The sequence below is a fragment of the Carassius carassius genome, chromosome 30, assembly GCF_963082965.1.
Source record: "Carassius carassius chromosome 30, fCarCar2.1, whole genome shotgun sequence".
Taxonomy (NCBI): Eukaryota; Metazoa; Chordata; class Actinopteri; order Cypriniformes; family Cyprinidae; genus Carassius; species Carassius carassius.
The window spans coordinates 9,843,029-9,860,356 of record NC_081784.1 but is presented as its reverse complement, the minus strand read 5'-3'; the positions used below and the strand labels follow the sequence as shown (position 1 = coordinate 9,860,356).

At 36.6% G+C, this 17,328-nt stretch overlaps 2 protein-coding genes across 2 annotated transcripts; one reads left to right on the top strand and one right to left on the bottom strand.

The window, feature by feature from the left end:
* The first annotated feature begins 536 nt into the window (after nt 1-536).
* Nucleotides 537-7,968, top strand: LOC132110582 (arginase-2, mitochondrial-like). Its single transcript, XM_059517302.1, has 8 exons — nt 537-991; nt 1,077-1,149; nt 4,476-4,650; nt 5,071-5,230; nt 5,439-5,533; nt 5,797-5,901; nt 6,760-6,896; nt 6,988-7,968. Exons 1-8 carry the CDS (start codon nt 881-883, stop codon nt 7,173-7,175), a joined length of 1,044 nt encoding a protein of 347 aa, XP_059373285.1. The 5' UTR covers nt 537-880; the 3' UTR covers nt 7,176-7,968.
* A 1,535-nt stretch (nt 7,969-9,503) lies between these two features.
* LOC132110585 (vesicle transport through interaction with t-SNAREs homolog 1B-like) lies at nt 9,504-16,748 on the bottom strand. The gene is made up of 6 exons (XM_059517306.1): nt 16,453-16,748; nt 16,049-16,107; nt 13,162-13,353; nt 10,565-10,738; nt 10,370-10,431; nt 9,504-10,265 (listed from the first exon to the last, which is right to left on the bottom strand). The coding sequence occupies exons 1-6, from the start codon at nt 16,547-16,549 to the stop codon at nt 10,172-10,174; spliced, it is 678 nt and encodes a 225-aa protein (XP_059373289.1). The 5' UTR covers nt 16,550-16,748; the 3' UTR covers nt 9,504-10,171.
* Between the last annotated feature and the right edge of the window lie 580 nt (nt 16,749-17,328).

Sequence of the window (17,328 nt, the reverse complement as noted above, 5' to 3'; positions counted from 1 at the left end):
ATCTAACACCAGATGGAGCCACAGTGCAGGGCATATGCACTCCATTTACAGACCAATCTCTATTATGTCATTTTTACGGATCAGTGATTAGATAAACTAAACTGATCAATCAATAAATCTCAATGAATTATGAATATGTAGTTATGCATATGAGTCAACCTCTGTGTATTTGCTCGTAGTGGACATAAACACTGGAATTGGGCCAAAGTTGTCAACTTGCCACTCCTCGTCATACTGGTATTTCCAGACAATTTCTATAGAACATAAATAATCAGTCATGGAGATGCTATGGACCCTGGATCTGTTTTGATCCACTACATCTATAAGAATTTGTTGACGAGACATTTGGCAAGCCTAAAACACATATGCAGTCGACAGTGCAGTGATGGAAATTTCCAACATAAAAAAAGGCACCCCATCTACTGTATCAAGCCACTCATTCGCCCAAAGCCACGCTCATCGAAACAAACCCACACTGGCGGAGCTTCTGATTGGCTGGGAGGAAGGTGTGTCATCGGTAGTGACGCAGTTTGCCAGCTCTTTGAATAGAAAAACGTGGTTCACGCCGCACTGAGCAGATCTATATAACGAAGCTGTATAACTGTAACAAACAATTGGATACTGGAGGATTGTAAGATTTTGGGGGGCGGTCTTGAGATTTCTCCCAAGGCGTGTAGCTTGAGCTTCACCTTCCGCTTTTGACGAACTCATGAATATGAATTAAGTGGAAGACTTAAAGAAAAACGTCGTGGCTGTTTTTTGAGATTCAACAGCCAGTCCTGAGCCAGAAAAGTGAAAAGTCACATCGGGCGACAGACTATTCTTTTGAGACAACCTTTCGCTGCGTTTTTGTATTTTATTTCCTAACTCTTGTGTCAGCATGGCCTTGAGAGGACCACTGTCTAGATTATTGAGATGCACGTTGAGTTCCTGCCAGCAGAACCGATCTCATTCTGTTGCCATTTTGGGAGCTCCGTTTTCTAAAGGACAGGTAAGAAATAAAGATTTATTTAATTAGAACTCACATAAACTGTATAACATTGTGATATGACTGTGTTTTTACGATTTTTACTCAGAAAAGGAGAGGGGTAGAGCATGGACCCAAGGCTATCCGGGATGCGGGTTTGGTGGAGAGACTATCAAATCTGGGTAAATTACATAATTTAGTATTATCTATGTATAATATCGCTATCTAGATCCATAGAGGTAGATTGTTTTATAGATTTTTAAGACTAAAAAGACTCGGGGAATTATATGTAACGTTAATGGTAGGCCTATGATGACTGAGCGAGGTTGTCAATTTTAGAATCAAATAATTTTGTAAAGAAGGCATGCAGGATTGAAACAAGAAGGTAAATATTAAATTTTAGCTGAGCGTGAAAATTTTGGGTGAACTATGTCTTTAAGTGAATTGGTGGCGGGCTCACCGTGGAGGATCGGAAAGAGAGGGCTGGATTAGCGGTTACATCACCCAACGAGCTAAACTTGAATCCACATTGACAATAGATTTACAGTATGTGCGTGTCACAGCTCCTCCACACATTCAGAGATGCTATGAGACGACAGCACATAACAATAGGGTATTATCATTCACAATAGACTTTAGTAGGGATGGCACAGTAGGGAACTTGCATGTAATTTAGCGAACGCATCTATTCAAGGCAACGTTTAATACAGGAACAGTATGCCGGTCCATTCGTCTTTGCATTTCACCGCGCTGATTTCCATTGTTGTTGTTTTTCTCAGGTAAAAACGCGGCTTTCAATTTTTAAATAACGTGTATAAAGTATTTAGTCGTTTCCCAGCCCTGGGTCTGTGAATGACCCTTAACAAAGGCGATTTATCACAGAGGCACAGCAATGGGAAGTGAAACAAAAATTCCCCAGAAAGAGAACGCGCAGAGACGTAGACGAATCAAAAAGAGATTAGAAAGAGGGTCCTAAATTTAATGGCCTTATTAATGATTGTGCTACTGGGATTGTAGTTAAGATAAGGTTTCAGATGAGTTGACTCAGACTCGTGTAAAAAAAAAAAGTTTTTCGATGGAGCGTGATACAGGCAGATGTTATTTTATAACAGATTTCTGTCGTGGATTAACCGCTGCCTGTTAATGTGAACGCAGTTCCCGCCAGGACTGTAACAAAAGCTCTGGGACTGGTAGCTTCAAATTACTGGAGAACATTCGTTGTTTTTAATTACAAGTTTCCATAATTAATTATTCCTTATGAACTAAATAAACAATGAATGTGTCATGCATTATTTTTTATCTCTGGAAAGAATGAGGTGGAGAGGGAAAACTTCCACTGACAGTAGTCACGTCAGCAATACTTTTGAAATTTCACAATATTTGACACATTTTCGATAAAGCTAAAACATATGCTATTTTTAAATGTTAAAGGCAAGCACTTAAGGGCAGTTAAACAAAATACAAGAAACAGAACACAAGACAGTGGTTCGTTTTTCTTTTCAGTTCTAAACATTCGTGAATTGAAAGTCATGTATGTGGAAAAAAAAATATTCCAAAAATGATTAGTTTTCCCTGAATAAAATTATTATTATTATTTAAATAACTTACTGTGTTTACATTGATAGACGACAAAGACGAGCATTTTCACTTAATTTTGAAGTGTATCTGTCCGTGCCAAAGACTGCAATACAGCACGCCAGGCGAGAGCCAGCCAGTACTGCAGGTACTGTAGAGAGTGCTATAGTTACATCCTTTTAATTTTAGTATCGACTTAGAACCAGAATATTACTTTTGACACGTGTAACGGCTTCTTTTTGTCACTGATCATAATAATAATAACAATAACAGGAAAGAAGGCGTGATTAGTCTTCAACGTCAGATGCTTGAGTCATGACATTCCAGAGTTGCTTGTCAGAATGTGCAAGTCGCTTCGTCAGTCTCGACTTCAGTCAGTCATTCAGCTGTTAATCACAAACAACGTGCAGAGCGCTGGGCCGCTTACGTAACTCCATGTTCTCCATGTAATGTGATACTTCCTGCTATATTAAGCCTGAGATGTTTTCCATCGGCCGTTATGAACAAATGATTTATGACACAGCTTCGAAGACCCCGTTTGACCTTAGCTGGCTGTGGAGGATTTTCCCGTATGATCGCTGAAAATGGGGGTGCGGTTGTATACGTTATATATAAGTGCTCAGAATTGCTGTTAAAAAAAACTGCGAGCAACAACAAAAACCGTGCTATGCTGGATACAGGGTGATTGAAAATGCTAATTAATTCTCTGCCAGTAGGAGGTGCTTTTGGCGCTGCAGATACAGTGGTTTCCCTGGTAACGGCTGTAAACAAAGCAGAGCTCCGCTCATGAATTCTATATCAAATAAAATGAAAATTCCACACAAACTTTTTTTTGAAGACAGTCCGTTCCCTTCAAAGATACATTCATATGAAACACCCCTGCTGTGCTTTGTTTTTGAAACGTGCAGTGCTTTTGTTTATTCTACAAAGTCAAACTGTCAAAGCCTTTTGGACAATCTGTTTGTGGTGGTCCATGTTGTAATTGTGGCAGACTGCCACAAATCAGTGTATGGGAAACACTGGGAATGTATATTGAAATATCGGAAATGTTTTAAATCATATTACCATATTTAATTATTGTCCAGCCTTAATTTTAACATCAACATATTTGCAGTAGAATCTAATGATACAATGCAGATTTGTTGCATCACTTTAACAGAAGCATGGTATCACGTGTTTGGAGTTGTGAAAATAAACCATAGCAGAATATACGGCAAGCATTCTTGACTAAACTATATCAGAGCTTACCTTATCCAATGCAACAAATATAGTCTCACTCTCTTCACCAACTGTTGGTTGTAAAAACATGCTCAATCTAAAAATCCAAAAATTTGTTCAGCAAGAACTGCAAAAGAACCTGAAGTCTACAAATGCAGTTAAGTCAATACAAATGTAACCCTTACCTCTGTCTTAGTTTATGACGACCGTCCCTCATGCTTCAATCATGACAAACTCCTTAATTCCCCCATAGTTTGCTTTTTTTTTAAATCCAGTATGTTAAAAATACTTATTTAAACTTTTAACTGGGCCACAGTGTTCACCTCTATTCCTGTTAAGAAGCCACATGATGGTATGCAAGTCCATCATTGGTCATTTCAAATCTGATGAGTAATTCAACACTATCACGAAGTCACTGCGGCTGGTCTGGTTCTGTCATCCTGGGCCTCATTAGCGGTTTAGACCTTCATCAGTGTCCACCTATGGGAGTTTCTACCTACATTTCTATATGACACTACATGGCTTGATCAGATTCATGCTGGGATTGAGTGACAGAACTGTGACTTATAAATCAAACAAGCTTAGAAAAAAAGCATGTGCTTGGTCAGAGTAGGCTAAAAGTGTGGAAACTTTAACACCAACGTTTATTGTAATGGCCATGTTAAGAAAACCTTGACATGCCATTAGTTAATTTATATGTCCTGTCTTCTTGTAGACTACGCTGTGCATGATTTTGGAGACCTGACCTTCAAGCATCTGGAAAAAGATGAGCACTTTATGCACGTGCCGTTCCCACGCACAGTTGGACGTGCCAATCAGCTGCTGTCAGGAGCTGTGAGTGGTGCGGTGGGGGCAGGACACACCTGCATCATGTTGGGGGGAGACCATAGGTACACATTTTTTTTAATCTAGAGTCTTTTCTTTTTTTGTGTCAAATCTTGGGCTAAAAATACAAACTTTTATCCTGGTATATAGTTATAAGTGTTTATCATGGAAAATGTAAGTGTTAATAATTAGGTACTTATTCCACTAGACTTTCCATTTTTGTCTTTTTGGCACATGCAGAAATTAATGTTGTGGTGCTCTGGCTGAACTGAGATCAGTTTATCACTTTGTTTCTGAAAGGTCAAGGTTTGTCCTTTAGACTTAAGAAGCTGTTTGTATTTCCAGTTAGTTTAATCCAAAATGTTCTAATCAAAACTGGTTTGACAAATTAAACAATTCAGTGTAGTCTCAGACTGTGTTGAATTTGTTCAGTTAAAGGCTAAAATCCTCAAACATGAAAATTTGTAATACTTTCTTCCCTGCAGCTTAGCGATTGGTTCAGTGGAGGGTCACGCTCAGCAGTGTCCTGATCTGTGTCTGATTTGGGTGGACGCTCACGCAGATATCAACACTCCTCTGACTTCACCCTCTGGAAACCTCCACGGCCAGTCCGTGGCATTCCTACTTAAGGACCTGCAGAACAAGGTGATTAGCATTCATGCACAAAATTACATCAGAAGTTAAAATAAATGTTGATATCATCTAATCATTGACATGGCTTTAATTACTTTATCTTAAAGGAGGAAACACTTGTAAATGACTTTTCCGCTTACAAGTAACTTGTCTCCAGAAAACTCTAAGCTTTGTTCTTTAGAACATCTAAAGCTATTATCTTCTACTTTCTTACCTGCAGATGCCAGAAGTTCCTGGATTTTCCTGGATGAAGCCTTTCCTGTCTGCCAGAGATCTAGTCTACATCGGCCTCAGAGATGTGGATCCAGGCGAGCAGTAAGCACACTATGTTCTGTCATCCAGGATTTGGCACCTGTTGCCAATGCTACTAAATCACCAATTGTTGCAATCCATAGGCTATTAATATAACTAACATTATCTGTAACCGCCAACAGGGCACAAAATAAAATGTTTCTGATCAGTTCAATGGTGAATCCACTATAATACATTCTGTACAGTGTGTGTGTACTGCACATATCAAGAGCATCACTACTTTTATTTTACTTGCCATTTTGATCATATTGCTCTCTCTCTCTCAGTATAATCCTGAAGACCTTGGGAATCCAATATTTCTCCATGCGGGATATTGACAGAATGGGCATTCAGAGGGTAATGGAGGTCACTTTGGATCACCTCTTGGCAAGGTATAGTATTGTGAAAAACATACACATTTATTTAACAAGTTAGTGGTGCTTCTGTAAACAATCGGCAACAAATTGCATGTTGCTGCTTGTTCTTCATGAAGTCCTCCTGTGCATATGCTTAAATACCAGGGGGGGCGGCATCTGAGGGCTGTCCCCCCTCAAAATATGATTAAAAAACACACTGTGTATTATAAATGATAATGTTTTGTACTTTGAGTATATAAGTTTAGAAACATTTTGAGTCTCCCACTCCCTTGCCTCACAGTACTTTGGTCTAAATGCCTGCTTTCCTCTTTTACATCATCTACAAACAGTCCAGTGAGAGAGAACAAAGGCAATAGTTGTGGAACTCTATCAAGGCTATTTTATTCACTTAAACATCGGATGCTCAAACAAACCGCGTTTCAAGGGGGTCCCCCTGTAAAAATCATGTTCCGAGGGCTAAAATATGTATTGGGGTAGTATCAAGAAAAACAACCCACTGCAACAGTGATAGAGTATCCCAATTCGACGGGAAAACCACGGACTTGGCAACACTGCAGTTACACTGTCTCCCTGATGCACTAATAGTAGTAAGGCTTTCCTATGTGCATACATATCCTTACAAGTACTATTATAGCTGCATTATTTGTGTCCCCTTCAAAAATTGCTCTTGAGAAATTTAGTTTATTGCCCCCCCCCCCACCCCTTTTGTAAATGACTTTGTGAACTTTGTAAATGGGGGCAGAGTATTTTTCTAGAGGAATACAAGCTTCCAAGCAGCCTTATTTAACCTGACTTGCTTGTTTAATGTCACCTTTAAATAATTTGTAGCACTTTATCTATGTAATTTGTCACTGTTATTTGTTTTTACATCAGGAAACAAAGGCCAATACATCTTAGCTTTGACATCGATGCTTTTGACCCTTCCCTGGCTCCTGCCACTGGAACTCCTGTTAATGGAGGATTGACCTATAGAGAGGGCATCTACGTAACAGAGGAGATCCATAACACAGGTACAGATCTACCATTCATATAACCGATGTCTTTGAAATCAGATAAATCCAAAAACTTTGACGCTAATATTTTTCATTTTGGACTACACAGGTTTACTCTCTGTGATGGACGTAGTTGAAGTGAACCCCACACTAGGTGCCACACCTGAGGCTCTGGAGGCCACAACTAGCCTAGCCGTTGATGTCATCGCATCTGCTCTTGGTCAGACACGTGAAGGAGCACACATCGCCTTCCCGAAGATTCCAGAACCAAAAGAGGACACCGAACTGCGGCTTTAGAGCACCAGATATTCACGAGGACTATGAAAAACCAACCACTTTGCATTCCTAAGTCTAAAAGAACGACACAAAAGGGTTTGCAGAGACTGAGCACCAGACTAAAGATTTAATTTATAGGTTACTCTAGTCTTGGTAAAAAAAAAATTGTCACCTCCTTGGTGAAGTGCTACTATTAATACATGGATGAGATTCATTTTATTATACCTACTACTAATTTTGTTTTGGCTTAAAAAGGTCAGAGATCTGATTCTCTATGTTTGAGGATTATTCTAGCAGAAAAATAAATATTTATAATATTTGTCAGCTGTCATGAGATTAGTGGGTAACCCTGATCATGCTCTGGGACTTGCTGCAGGAAAAAGTGATCTAAAAGCAAATGTGCATATTTTTGCAGGCTAAAGTGACCCTTTACTCTGGTGGACTGATTGATTTTTCTTTAATTTGAAACATGTTTGCACTTTTGGACCAGAACAGGTTTTTATTGTATTTTTATGTTTGTTTGTTTGTTTGTTTGTTTTGTTTTTTGTATAGTAGGACTGCTTTTAATGGCTAATTTAATCCTAAAATTGAAATTGAGTGATCTTTTTTTAAACTAGCGCATTTTGAAGTAAGTTATTTCAGTCAATTTCATATCTAGTTAAATAAACCTTTGAAAAATCATGTATGAATGCATTTTATACACCCTTTAGATCTGAATTTACCACCAGTACAAGTATCTTCTTGGCGAAAGTTTTGATTTGTTGCATTTCTGTTTCAGTAAAAATGTTTTGTTGCAATAAACTTATGTACTGGAGACAGACTATGACTTGTCTTTGTCTAGTTATTTTGAAACACTTAGGGCCAGTTGTTCAAAAATCTTAATTTGGATAATGATGATCTGGATTTGGGTAATCCTAACGTTTTACTATCTAGTATCAGGTAATCCATTTTTTCTTATTTTTCAAAGTCAAATGGACTGGATCACAATAATCCAGATACACACTTTTTCAGATTAGAAAATCTTGATTACTAGTGCTCTACAGAGCTTCTAAAGGCACACGGTGATGGAATAAAATATGAGATGGAGGGGGTGTGTCAAAGCAATTGCATTCTCTCCAAAAAATAGGATTCACATAAGAAATTTTACGTTTGCTCACAAATAACTACTTTTGACTGGTTCATCTTTGATTGTGCCAATGTAGTTTACAAACTGATTTAAAATAATAAAAAAAGAACACTTTAAATATAATTATTTGTTTGATATTGACAGCTGGTTTGGGTATTATTTTATGGCACCATTTTTTTTTCTTTTACCCCTGAAATGCTTAAGAGGTAGCCTAATGTATACCTGTCATATATATATATACAGGTCCTTCTCAAAAAATTAGCATATTGTGATAAAGTTCATTATTTTCCATAATGTAATGATAAAAATTAAACTTTCATATATTTTAGATTCATTGCACACCAACTGAAATATTTCAGGTCTTTTATTGTTTTAATACTGATGATTTTGGCATACAGCTCATGAAAACCCAAAATTCCTATCTCAAAAAATTTGCATATCATGAAAAGGTTCTCTAAACAAGCTATTAACCTAATCATCTGAATCAACTAATTAACTCTAAACACCTGCATAAGATTCCTGAGGCTTTTAAAAACTCCCAGCCTGGTTCATTACTCAAAACCGCAATCATGGGTAAGACTGCTGACCAGAAGGCCATCATTGACACCCTCAAGCGAGAGGGCAAAACACAGAAATAAATTTCTGAACGAATAGGCTGTTCCCAGAGTGCTGTATCAAGGCTGTATTTAATTTTTATCATTACATTATGGAAAATAATGAACTTTATCACAATATGCTAATTTTTTGAGAAGGACCTGTATATATATATATATATATATATATATATGTATATATATATGAAATGCGATAAGATTACAGAACAACTGGCCACCGATGACCTGTTGGTCATACACCTTTCATAAGACAAGATTTACAGACAGGCATGACTGGTCTCCACTGATACTTCTGCTGTTTTGGCCTAACATGACTAGAAATACCATCAGTCAGCTGGCAAAAAGTCAGTATGTCAAGGTGACCTGATGTCCCTGGACGCTGGTATTCCCACTCTAGCAGGTGTTCGTGTCACTTTATTCTTGCGCATGTTTACAGTAATGTCTCTACCCCCATATCTGACAAGCTAAACACATCCCTTTCTCTGGCAACCAGGGCTTGTGACGTGCATGTTTATAGCTGTCATTCTCTTGGCCTGGAGTACACTCAGCTCTGTTTTGACTGATTGCAGGACAAGCTAAAGGAAAACACCCATTTTCTAGAACGAAACCCAAGAGTTGTTACCTGTAATGCCACAATAACACGTCTCAAAAAAAGTGTAATACACAATGTGATTCTGTCATTTTGTTAAAAGTTCATTATTAGTTAAAGGGACAGTTCACTCAGAAAAAAAACGGTCATAATTTATTCACCCTTAGATCATTCCAAACCTCTGAGAAAGGAAGGAATTAAGTTTTGTCCAAACAATGAAAGTCAGTTGGGACCAGTGTTGTTTGAGTAAATTATGACAGAATTATCATTTTTGAGTGATCCATGACTTTAAAATGACTGATGTATGTAAAAATCCAGACAGGTTGCATATATTATTTGTCACTCCTGTCACTGGATCCTTCTGTTTCCACTGTACATCCATAAATCCACTAGATTTGACATCCTGTTCAAGACAACTAAGGAGGGAGTGCACCCCTTCACGCCATCTTTGAACAGGTCCTGATCCTCCAGCAGTCTCAATGTACCATAATCACCATCTTCTTTTCACCTTGAGAGCAGTACTTACGCTAATACAGTTTAGCGCTAAAAATAACTGCCCATACATGTCCATGTGACACTCGCAGTCACTAAACCATCCAGCATATTGTCTTCGGGCCAGACACCCGTGAACATCAGAAATAAGAAGAGGGAAAGGTGAAGTCTAATACAGTCTTGTGTGTCTCATTCCCTACTTGCGGAAGAACTTCAAGTAGACCACCCCTGACAAAATGGCCAATTCCATGATGATAATGACTGATAGTAGCAGTTTGTTCGTAATAAGTCTGTAATAACAGGAAAGGAAGAGGTTTGACTCAGTATATTCTCAGAAAGAGATTTGGAAATAATTCTAGTGATGTCAAATGTTTCATAAGAGTGTAAGTCTCACCGTCTGGACATTGCACGCAGGATTTTCCTGCTGCGGCTCAGGTTCTCGCCAGTGTGAACCAACTGATGATGGAGTAAGAGAAGGGAAATGAGGGTGTAAGAGTGGAGAAAGAGAAGTAAATTCACTGTAGACAGTTTATTATCTGCTGGTTAAACAACAATAACAAAGGCGATTGTCTAGATATCGCTCTGTTACTCTGTCTCTGGTGCGGTCCAGTTGGTCTCTCTGTTCTCCAAGCTCCTCGATGATGTCTGTGCCAATCTGGTCCGTCTCTGCTGCAATCCGGTGACTTCGCTCGATACTCTTTGATGCATTATTAAGAGACTCTGTCCCCTGGATAAGCAAAGCACGCTGAGACTGCAGATGAGTCTGCAAAAACAAACAACAATTCAGGAATTAAGAATAGTTTAATTAAAACCTGCAGCATACTCTGTTATAATTCCAGTGTAAACCGTATTCACTCATAATTACTGATATGAAATACAGACATTACTGTAACAGAGCATAACTTTTAGTTTTTTTGTTCATTGAATGGAAAGTGACAGTCAAAAAATTTAGTCAGCAGGCAAGAGATTGAAAATATGTAATGAAGCATTGGCATTTATCATGGAAAGAACCAGAGCTGCATTACTGGGAACATCTTATATTTTCCAGCTACAGAAAATACATAGTATCCACAAGCCATTGAGAAACGACTAGAGGTTTGGCAGACTTTCATAGAAATAAGAAATTATATGTATTTATCTAACTGACAGAATTCTAAAAAATTGCACTAATAGGGCAGACATCAACCTTGCCCTTAAATATTTTTGGACAGTCTTGAAATAGTTATTCCAATAGTTTTGAAGCAGTGGACGTACAAATTTTAAGATAAGATTTACCATAAAATATTTTCATAGATATATTGATAGATTACAGTCGACTAAATAGTATAATTTTATATGTGGCCATGTGTTTGTGTCTATTTTTTTTTGCATAATCGATTTACAAATATGTATATATATATATATATATATATATATATATATATATACAGATATAAATATATACAGATAATTATAGATATACACACTGATATATAGACATTTTAAATAATAATAATATATTTATACTGTGTAATTAAATATTATATAATATTATATTATAATAATAGTTATATAATTTATCCTTGTTCTTGGTTCATTTACTTTATTCACAATGCATCATGGGGTGAGTCTTTGTATTTTTGTTTGATTTTCAAATCCTTTTTTTGGCTTGGACTTCAATTATGTAATGCCGTCATCTCAGTGCTGATTAGTGTGATTCAAAACTTGTCTTGGCTAGAATGTTTAACTGAAGAAAGATGACAAGAACAGAATGGGAAAAGATTTGTATCGAAACTGAAGAAAAAGCGAGCAGTAACTTTTGCTGACTATTGCTCTTTTAACGGTCACTGACACTCATAAATCTGTAAAAATGGAGCATTCTTTGCAGGTCTTTCTGATGAACTTCACTACCTCGGTTTCAAAGAGTTTAGAAACAGGACTCTTGGGACATAAAGCATAACCTTGCTCAAGGCAACATTCTGCATATGCAACAATCATATGCAGCAATCTTGTTTGTAGAGTGATGTTTTATGTGTTCAAGGAAAACAGGGTGGATCTGTTATAGATTCTAAGGAACCAGTTTAATTTTTAAGAACATATAAATAACACATAAAAATTACATAATGACGTCAACTTTGAATCAAAATACAAAACTGTCAAATATTATCATATTGTAATAGTATCCTTATATTGTAATCATTACAAACAGAAGTTACAATTGTTGAAATATATCTGTTGTATGTCTACTTAATACATGAAATAATATGTATTGTGATTGTGAAAAGCGCTATTAAGACAAACTTAATTTGAACTAAATAAAAAATACATTGATATTATTTTGGATGTATATTTAAGACTCACCTTAATCAAACAAACAAAAAAAAGCAAAAATCTAGCTACCAAGAAGAATGAGAACCATATAGTGTTAAAGAACACATTGAACACTGTATGTCTGATATCAGTTTACAAGCCTTTCAACTTATGGCAGTCTGTTATTAAACAGAGCTTGGTACGTTATTAACACATTCAGGGGACTAGCAGCCAGATTCATTCACAACATAACAGCATTACCTGTAGCCTGAGGTGAGCAGGCTGTTACTGGGATTTACTGTGAATCACATAACTTGTGGAATGCAGACAACTTTGTGTGTCATTAAACACAACAAAGGTGTGTCATGATCTCAAGAGGTCAATACATCTACGTACTTCCTGTAGGAATACTCATTTGTGGTGGTGCAAGTGGGGGTAGTTTGTAGCCAGTTCTAGCTGGGTAAGAACTAGATCCAACTGGTAAGATGTAGAAATAATTTTTCTTGAAATCATCACTGTGTAATTGAGCAAGTCGTGTGTGTAACCAAGGAAGAGTAAGTTTAGCTTGGAATCAAAACAACAGCCGCTCTTAAGTACAAAGCAACAAAGATGGTAAAATGTGTCTATCCACAGTAGCATGAGTTCACCATTATTTAAATGTGTTCTCTGCTGTCTTTAAAGGGTCAGTACAACCAAAACAGAAAACGATCATCATTTACTTCCTCAATATATGACCTTCTACCACCATAAAACCTTTTTGTTAGACAGAAAACAGAAACCCATCACCTTCCAACCCTAACCTTTTTAAATGCATCCAAGTGTGTGTAATTCATGACAGAATTGTCTTTAATATGTGAACTGCTCCTTTTAGTGAAGGACTGCTAAAACTCTACTCACACTCTGGTCATTCTGAGCAGCATAGATCCCTCGTCTGCCATCTCCAGTGTGACTAGGAAACCCTTGTGTTGCTGAGAGGCGTATCTCTCTCTGTAGTTTGGCCAGATCTCGCCGGTACAGTCGAATCTTTGCTGACATGGGGGTTCGAAAGGATGATGGAGCACCAAACAGCTCCTGTTCCATGCCCTGAAGCTAGGAGAGACATTGCACATTCATTGATAATCTCAGGAGGTCAGTCGGTTCTCATGTTACTGTGTACTTGCACTCGTTCAGACATCTGTACGTTTTTTTATGTTTTTGAAAGAAGTCTCTTATGTTCACCAATTCAGCATTTATTTGTTAAAAAATAAAAAAGTATTTCAAATTAAAATCACTGTTTTCTCATATATCAAAACTGTTATTAATTCCTTTGACGACAAAGCTATATTTTCAGCAGCCATTACTCGTCTTCAGAGTCACATGATCCTTTAGAAACCACTCTTATATGCTGATTTGGTGCTCAAGAAACATTTCTTATTATTATAAATGATGAAAATATTTTAACTGCTTAAGATTTTTGTTGAAACAATAATACATTTTAGTACCCTAGGCCCCAAAACGGTATAGTTCATGTAGTTAAAGAATGATACAGATGAGCTAATATACTTTGTTTTGTTTAGTTGCATCTACTGTACTTACATTTCACATTTAAATAATATTAATGTCCTTTACAATAAACAGCAGTACAAAGCAACAATAGTAACTTGTCTACACACAATCCAATGGATTCAAAACACTTGGTTCTGGTTTGTTCTGTATGTCCTAACTAGAAGCACTACTGCCACCTGGTGTCTAAACTGATCCAAACACAAATACTTTGAATGCAAATCCCCAAAAATGACATGAGAATGAATGTGCCAATCTCCAAAACTTTCACCCTCTCTGCTCCTCTTTGGTTGAATGAGCTGCCAGCCTACACCCGATCTGCTGAGACCATCACAATTTTGTTTCCTCAACTAGATTTCTAATAAACTTGGCATGGTAAATTGATTGTTATGTTTCTCCATTTGAATGTCACGTCAGATAAAAGCGCCTGCAAAAGTAATGCAAATGCTATCAAGGATCTAACTATTTAAAAAATATATATATTTTATACAACAGCACTCTGTCAATGCAAAATATTTAAATATCAGAATGTCCTGAAACTTTCCCATCATTAACTATTGCTTAAAGATACATATATATATACAGTTGTGCACGTAAGTTTACATACACCATGAAGAATATGCAAAATGTTCATAATTTTAACAAAAAAAGAGGGGTCATGAAAATTGCATGTTATTTTTTATTTAGTAGTGTCTTGAATAAGCTGTTTCATATAACAGATATTTACATATACTCCACAAGACAAAATAATAACTGAATTTATAAAAATGACCCCGTTCAAAAGTTTACATACCCTTAAATCTTAATATTGTGTGTCATTTCCTGGATGATCCATGACTGTTTTTATGTTTTGTGATAGTTGTTCATGAGTCCCTTGTTTGTGCCAGCTGTTCTTCAGAAAAATCCTTCAGCTTCTGGACATTCTTTGGTTTTCCAGCATCTTCTGCAAATCTGAACCCTTTCCAAAAGTGATTATGATTTTGAGAACCATCTTTTCAAACTGAGGACAACTGACGGACTCATACATAATTACAAAAGGTCAAAACATTTACTAATGCTCAAGAAGGCAACACAATGCATTAAGAGCCGAGGGGTGTAAACTTTTTGAATTGGATGATCAGGGTAAATTGCCCTTATTTTTTCTTCTGGGAAACATGTATGTATTTATGTAGTTTCTGATGTGCAATACTAAATGAAAAAAAATATTATCTTTAATCAAAATAAGAAAAATGTACAGTCGTGGCCAAAAGTTTTGAGAATTACATACATATTGGAAATTGGAAAAGTTGCTGCTTAAGTTTTTATAATAGCAATTTGCATATACTCCAGAATGTTATGAAGAGTGATCAGATGAATTGCATAGTCCTTCTTTGCCATGAAAATTAACTTAATCCCAAAAAAACCTTTCCACTGCATTTCATTGCTGTCATTAAAGGACCTGCTGAGATCATTTCAGTAATCGTCTTGTTAACTCAGGTGAGAATGTTGACGAGCACAAGGCTGGAGATCATTATGTCAGGCTGATTGGGTTAGAATGACAGACTTGACATGTTAAAAGGAGGGTGATGCTTGAAATCATTGTTCTTCTATTGTTAACCATGGTGACCTGCAAAGAAAGCGTGCAGCCATCATTGCGTTGCATAAAAATGGCTTCACAGGAAAGGATATTGTGGCTACTAAGATTGCACCTAAATCAACAATTTATAGGATCATCAAGAACTTCAAGGAAAGAGGTTCAATTCTTGTAAAGAAGGCTTCAGGGCATCCAAGAAAGTCCAGCAAGCGCCAGGAGCATCTCCTAAAGAGGATTCAGCTGCGGGATCGGAGTGCCACCAGTGCAGAACTTGCTCAGGAATGGCAGCAGGCAGGTGTGAGCGCATCTGCACGCACAGTGAGGCCAAGACTTTTGGAAGATGGCCTGGTGTCAAGAAGGGCAGCAAAGAAGCCTCCCCACTTCCCAAAATACTTTAAAAAATAACATGCAATTTTCATGAACCTTTTTATTTTGTAAAAAATATTAACATTTTGCATATTCTTCAATGGGTATGTAAACTTATGAGCACAACTGTATGTATGCATATAAACATAAACTGTACTGTCACATAGAAATCCCTAGCCAATTATTTATATAATATTTCAGAAGTTTAGAAATTACAATAGAAATTTAAATAATAATCATTATTTTAAAATTGTGTCCAAATTTTCAACTAGTAGTGTCAATACAGACCAACAACAAACTTACCACTTCTTCAGCCTCTGAAACACGCTCATCAAAGTCTCTGACAATCCTCTTCCTTTCCTCTGGAAAACAAACAAACAAACAAAAATCTCATTAATGTGTTAAAATTTACGAAACTATAAATCACTAATACTATAATAATAAAATGCAGATTACACGGAGATAACTAATATTGGTTCATAATGTTGAATTTGTAGTCTTTTAAGAAATAATAATACTAATACTCATAATAATAATTTTGTGTGAAACAAATTTAAGCAAAAACCTATGCTTAAAAATGACCAAAACCTTGTTTCTATCCTAAACTCCTAAAAATACACCAGTCTGTGAACTCCAATTTCTAAATACACTCTGTGAGTCCACACGTGCTGTTCTGATTGTGTTATAGATCAGAAGAGTTTATTCACCTCCCTGGCAGCTCTGAGCACGTTCAGGCACGGACTTCACCTCGTCATACAGAGATCTATACAGCTCATGCAGCTTTTCAAACTCCTCAGAAGACATATTGGAGCGATAATATCGAAGACTAAAGCAAAGGAAGGTTAATTCTCGAACTAAATGACACGGTGATCAAATAAAAAGAATTTAGCGTTTGTTGTTATCTGTAAATAGTTCGAATAATCGGCTTTTCTAGCAATAACAAGATCCTAGGGACAGCAGCTGATGCGTCCTCGTAGGACCTCGTGGCTATAGGTGGTTTTGTTTTGTCCTGAAAACAAAAAAGGGGAAAAAGACCAAAGACATTCATTTAAAAATCCAAACACCTACAACGCAGTTACATAATAACAGTTATGTGTATCATTTATACTTTAAGATGCCTCATAATGCAAAATTTAAACAAACGTGTGCGACACTTCAACCAGGCAAACACATGGACAGCTTGCGTCATAAATACATTGTGGGATCTGTAGTTTACATTTTCCAGTAGACCCAAAATAAACTGGTTTTGGAAATATTTAGGTTTAGGAGCTGGATGTCAGACGGAAAAGCGATCATATATTTGTAGTTAACTTGAATAAGCGACTTTCTAATAAGATTATTCAATGGCTTTACCCAAATATTAAATAAATACATAAAAGATGGATGTTTATATTCTTTTTTAGGATTTTAGTTTATTTATTTTTTTCACACACACACAGAAACCAGAAAATGTATAAAGTAAATAAAACAAATAAATAATAAATATTACAAAAATAAAATAATCATTTTAAAATAAAATAAATGTTCGACGAGAATGACATCATGACATGAACATCCCTACTAGTGTTGGCCAGACCATGGGA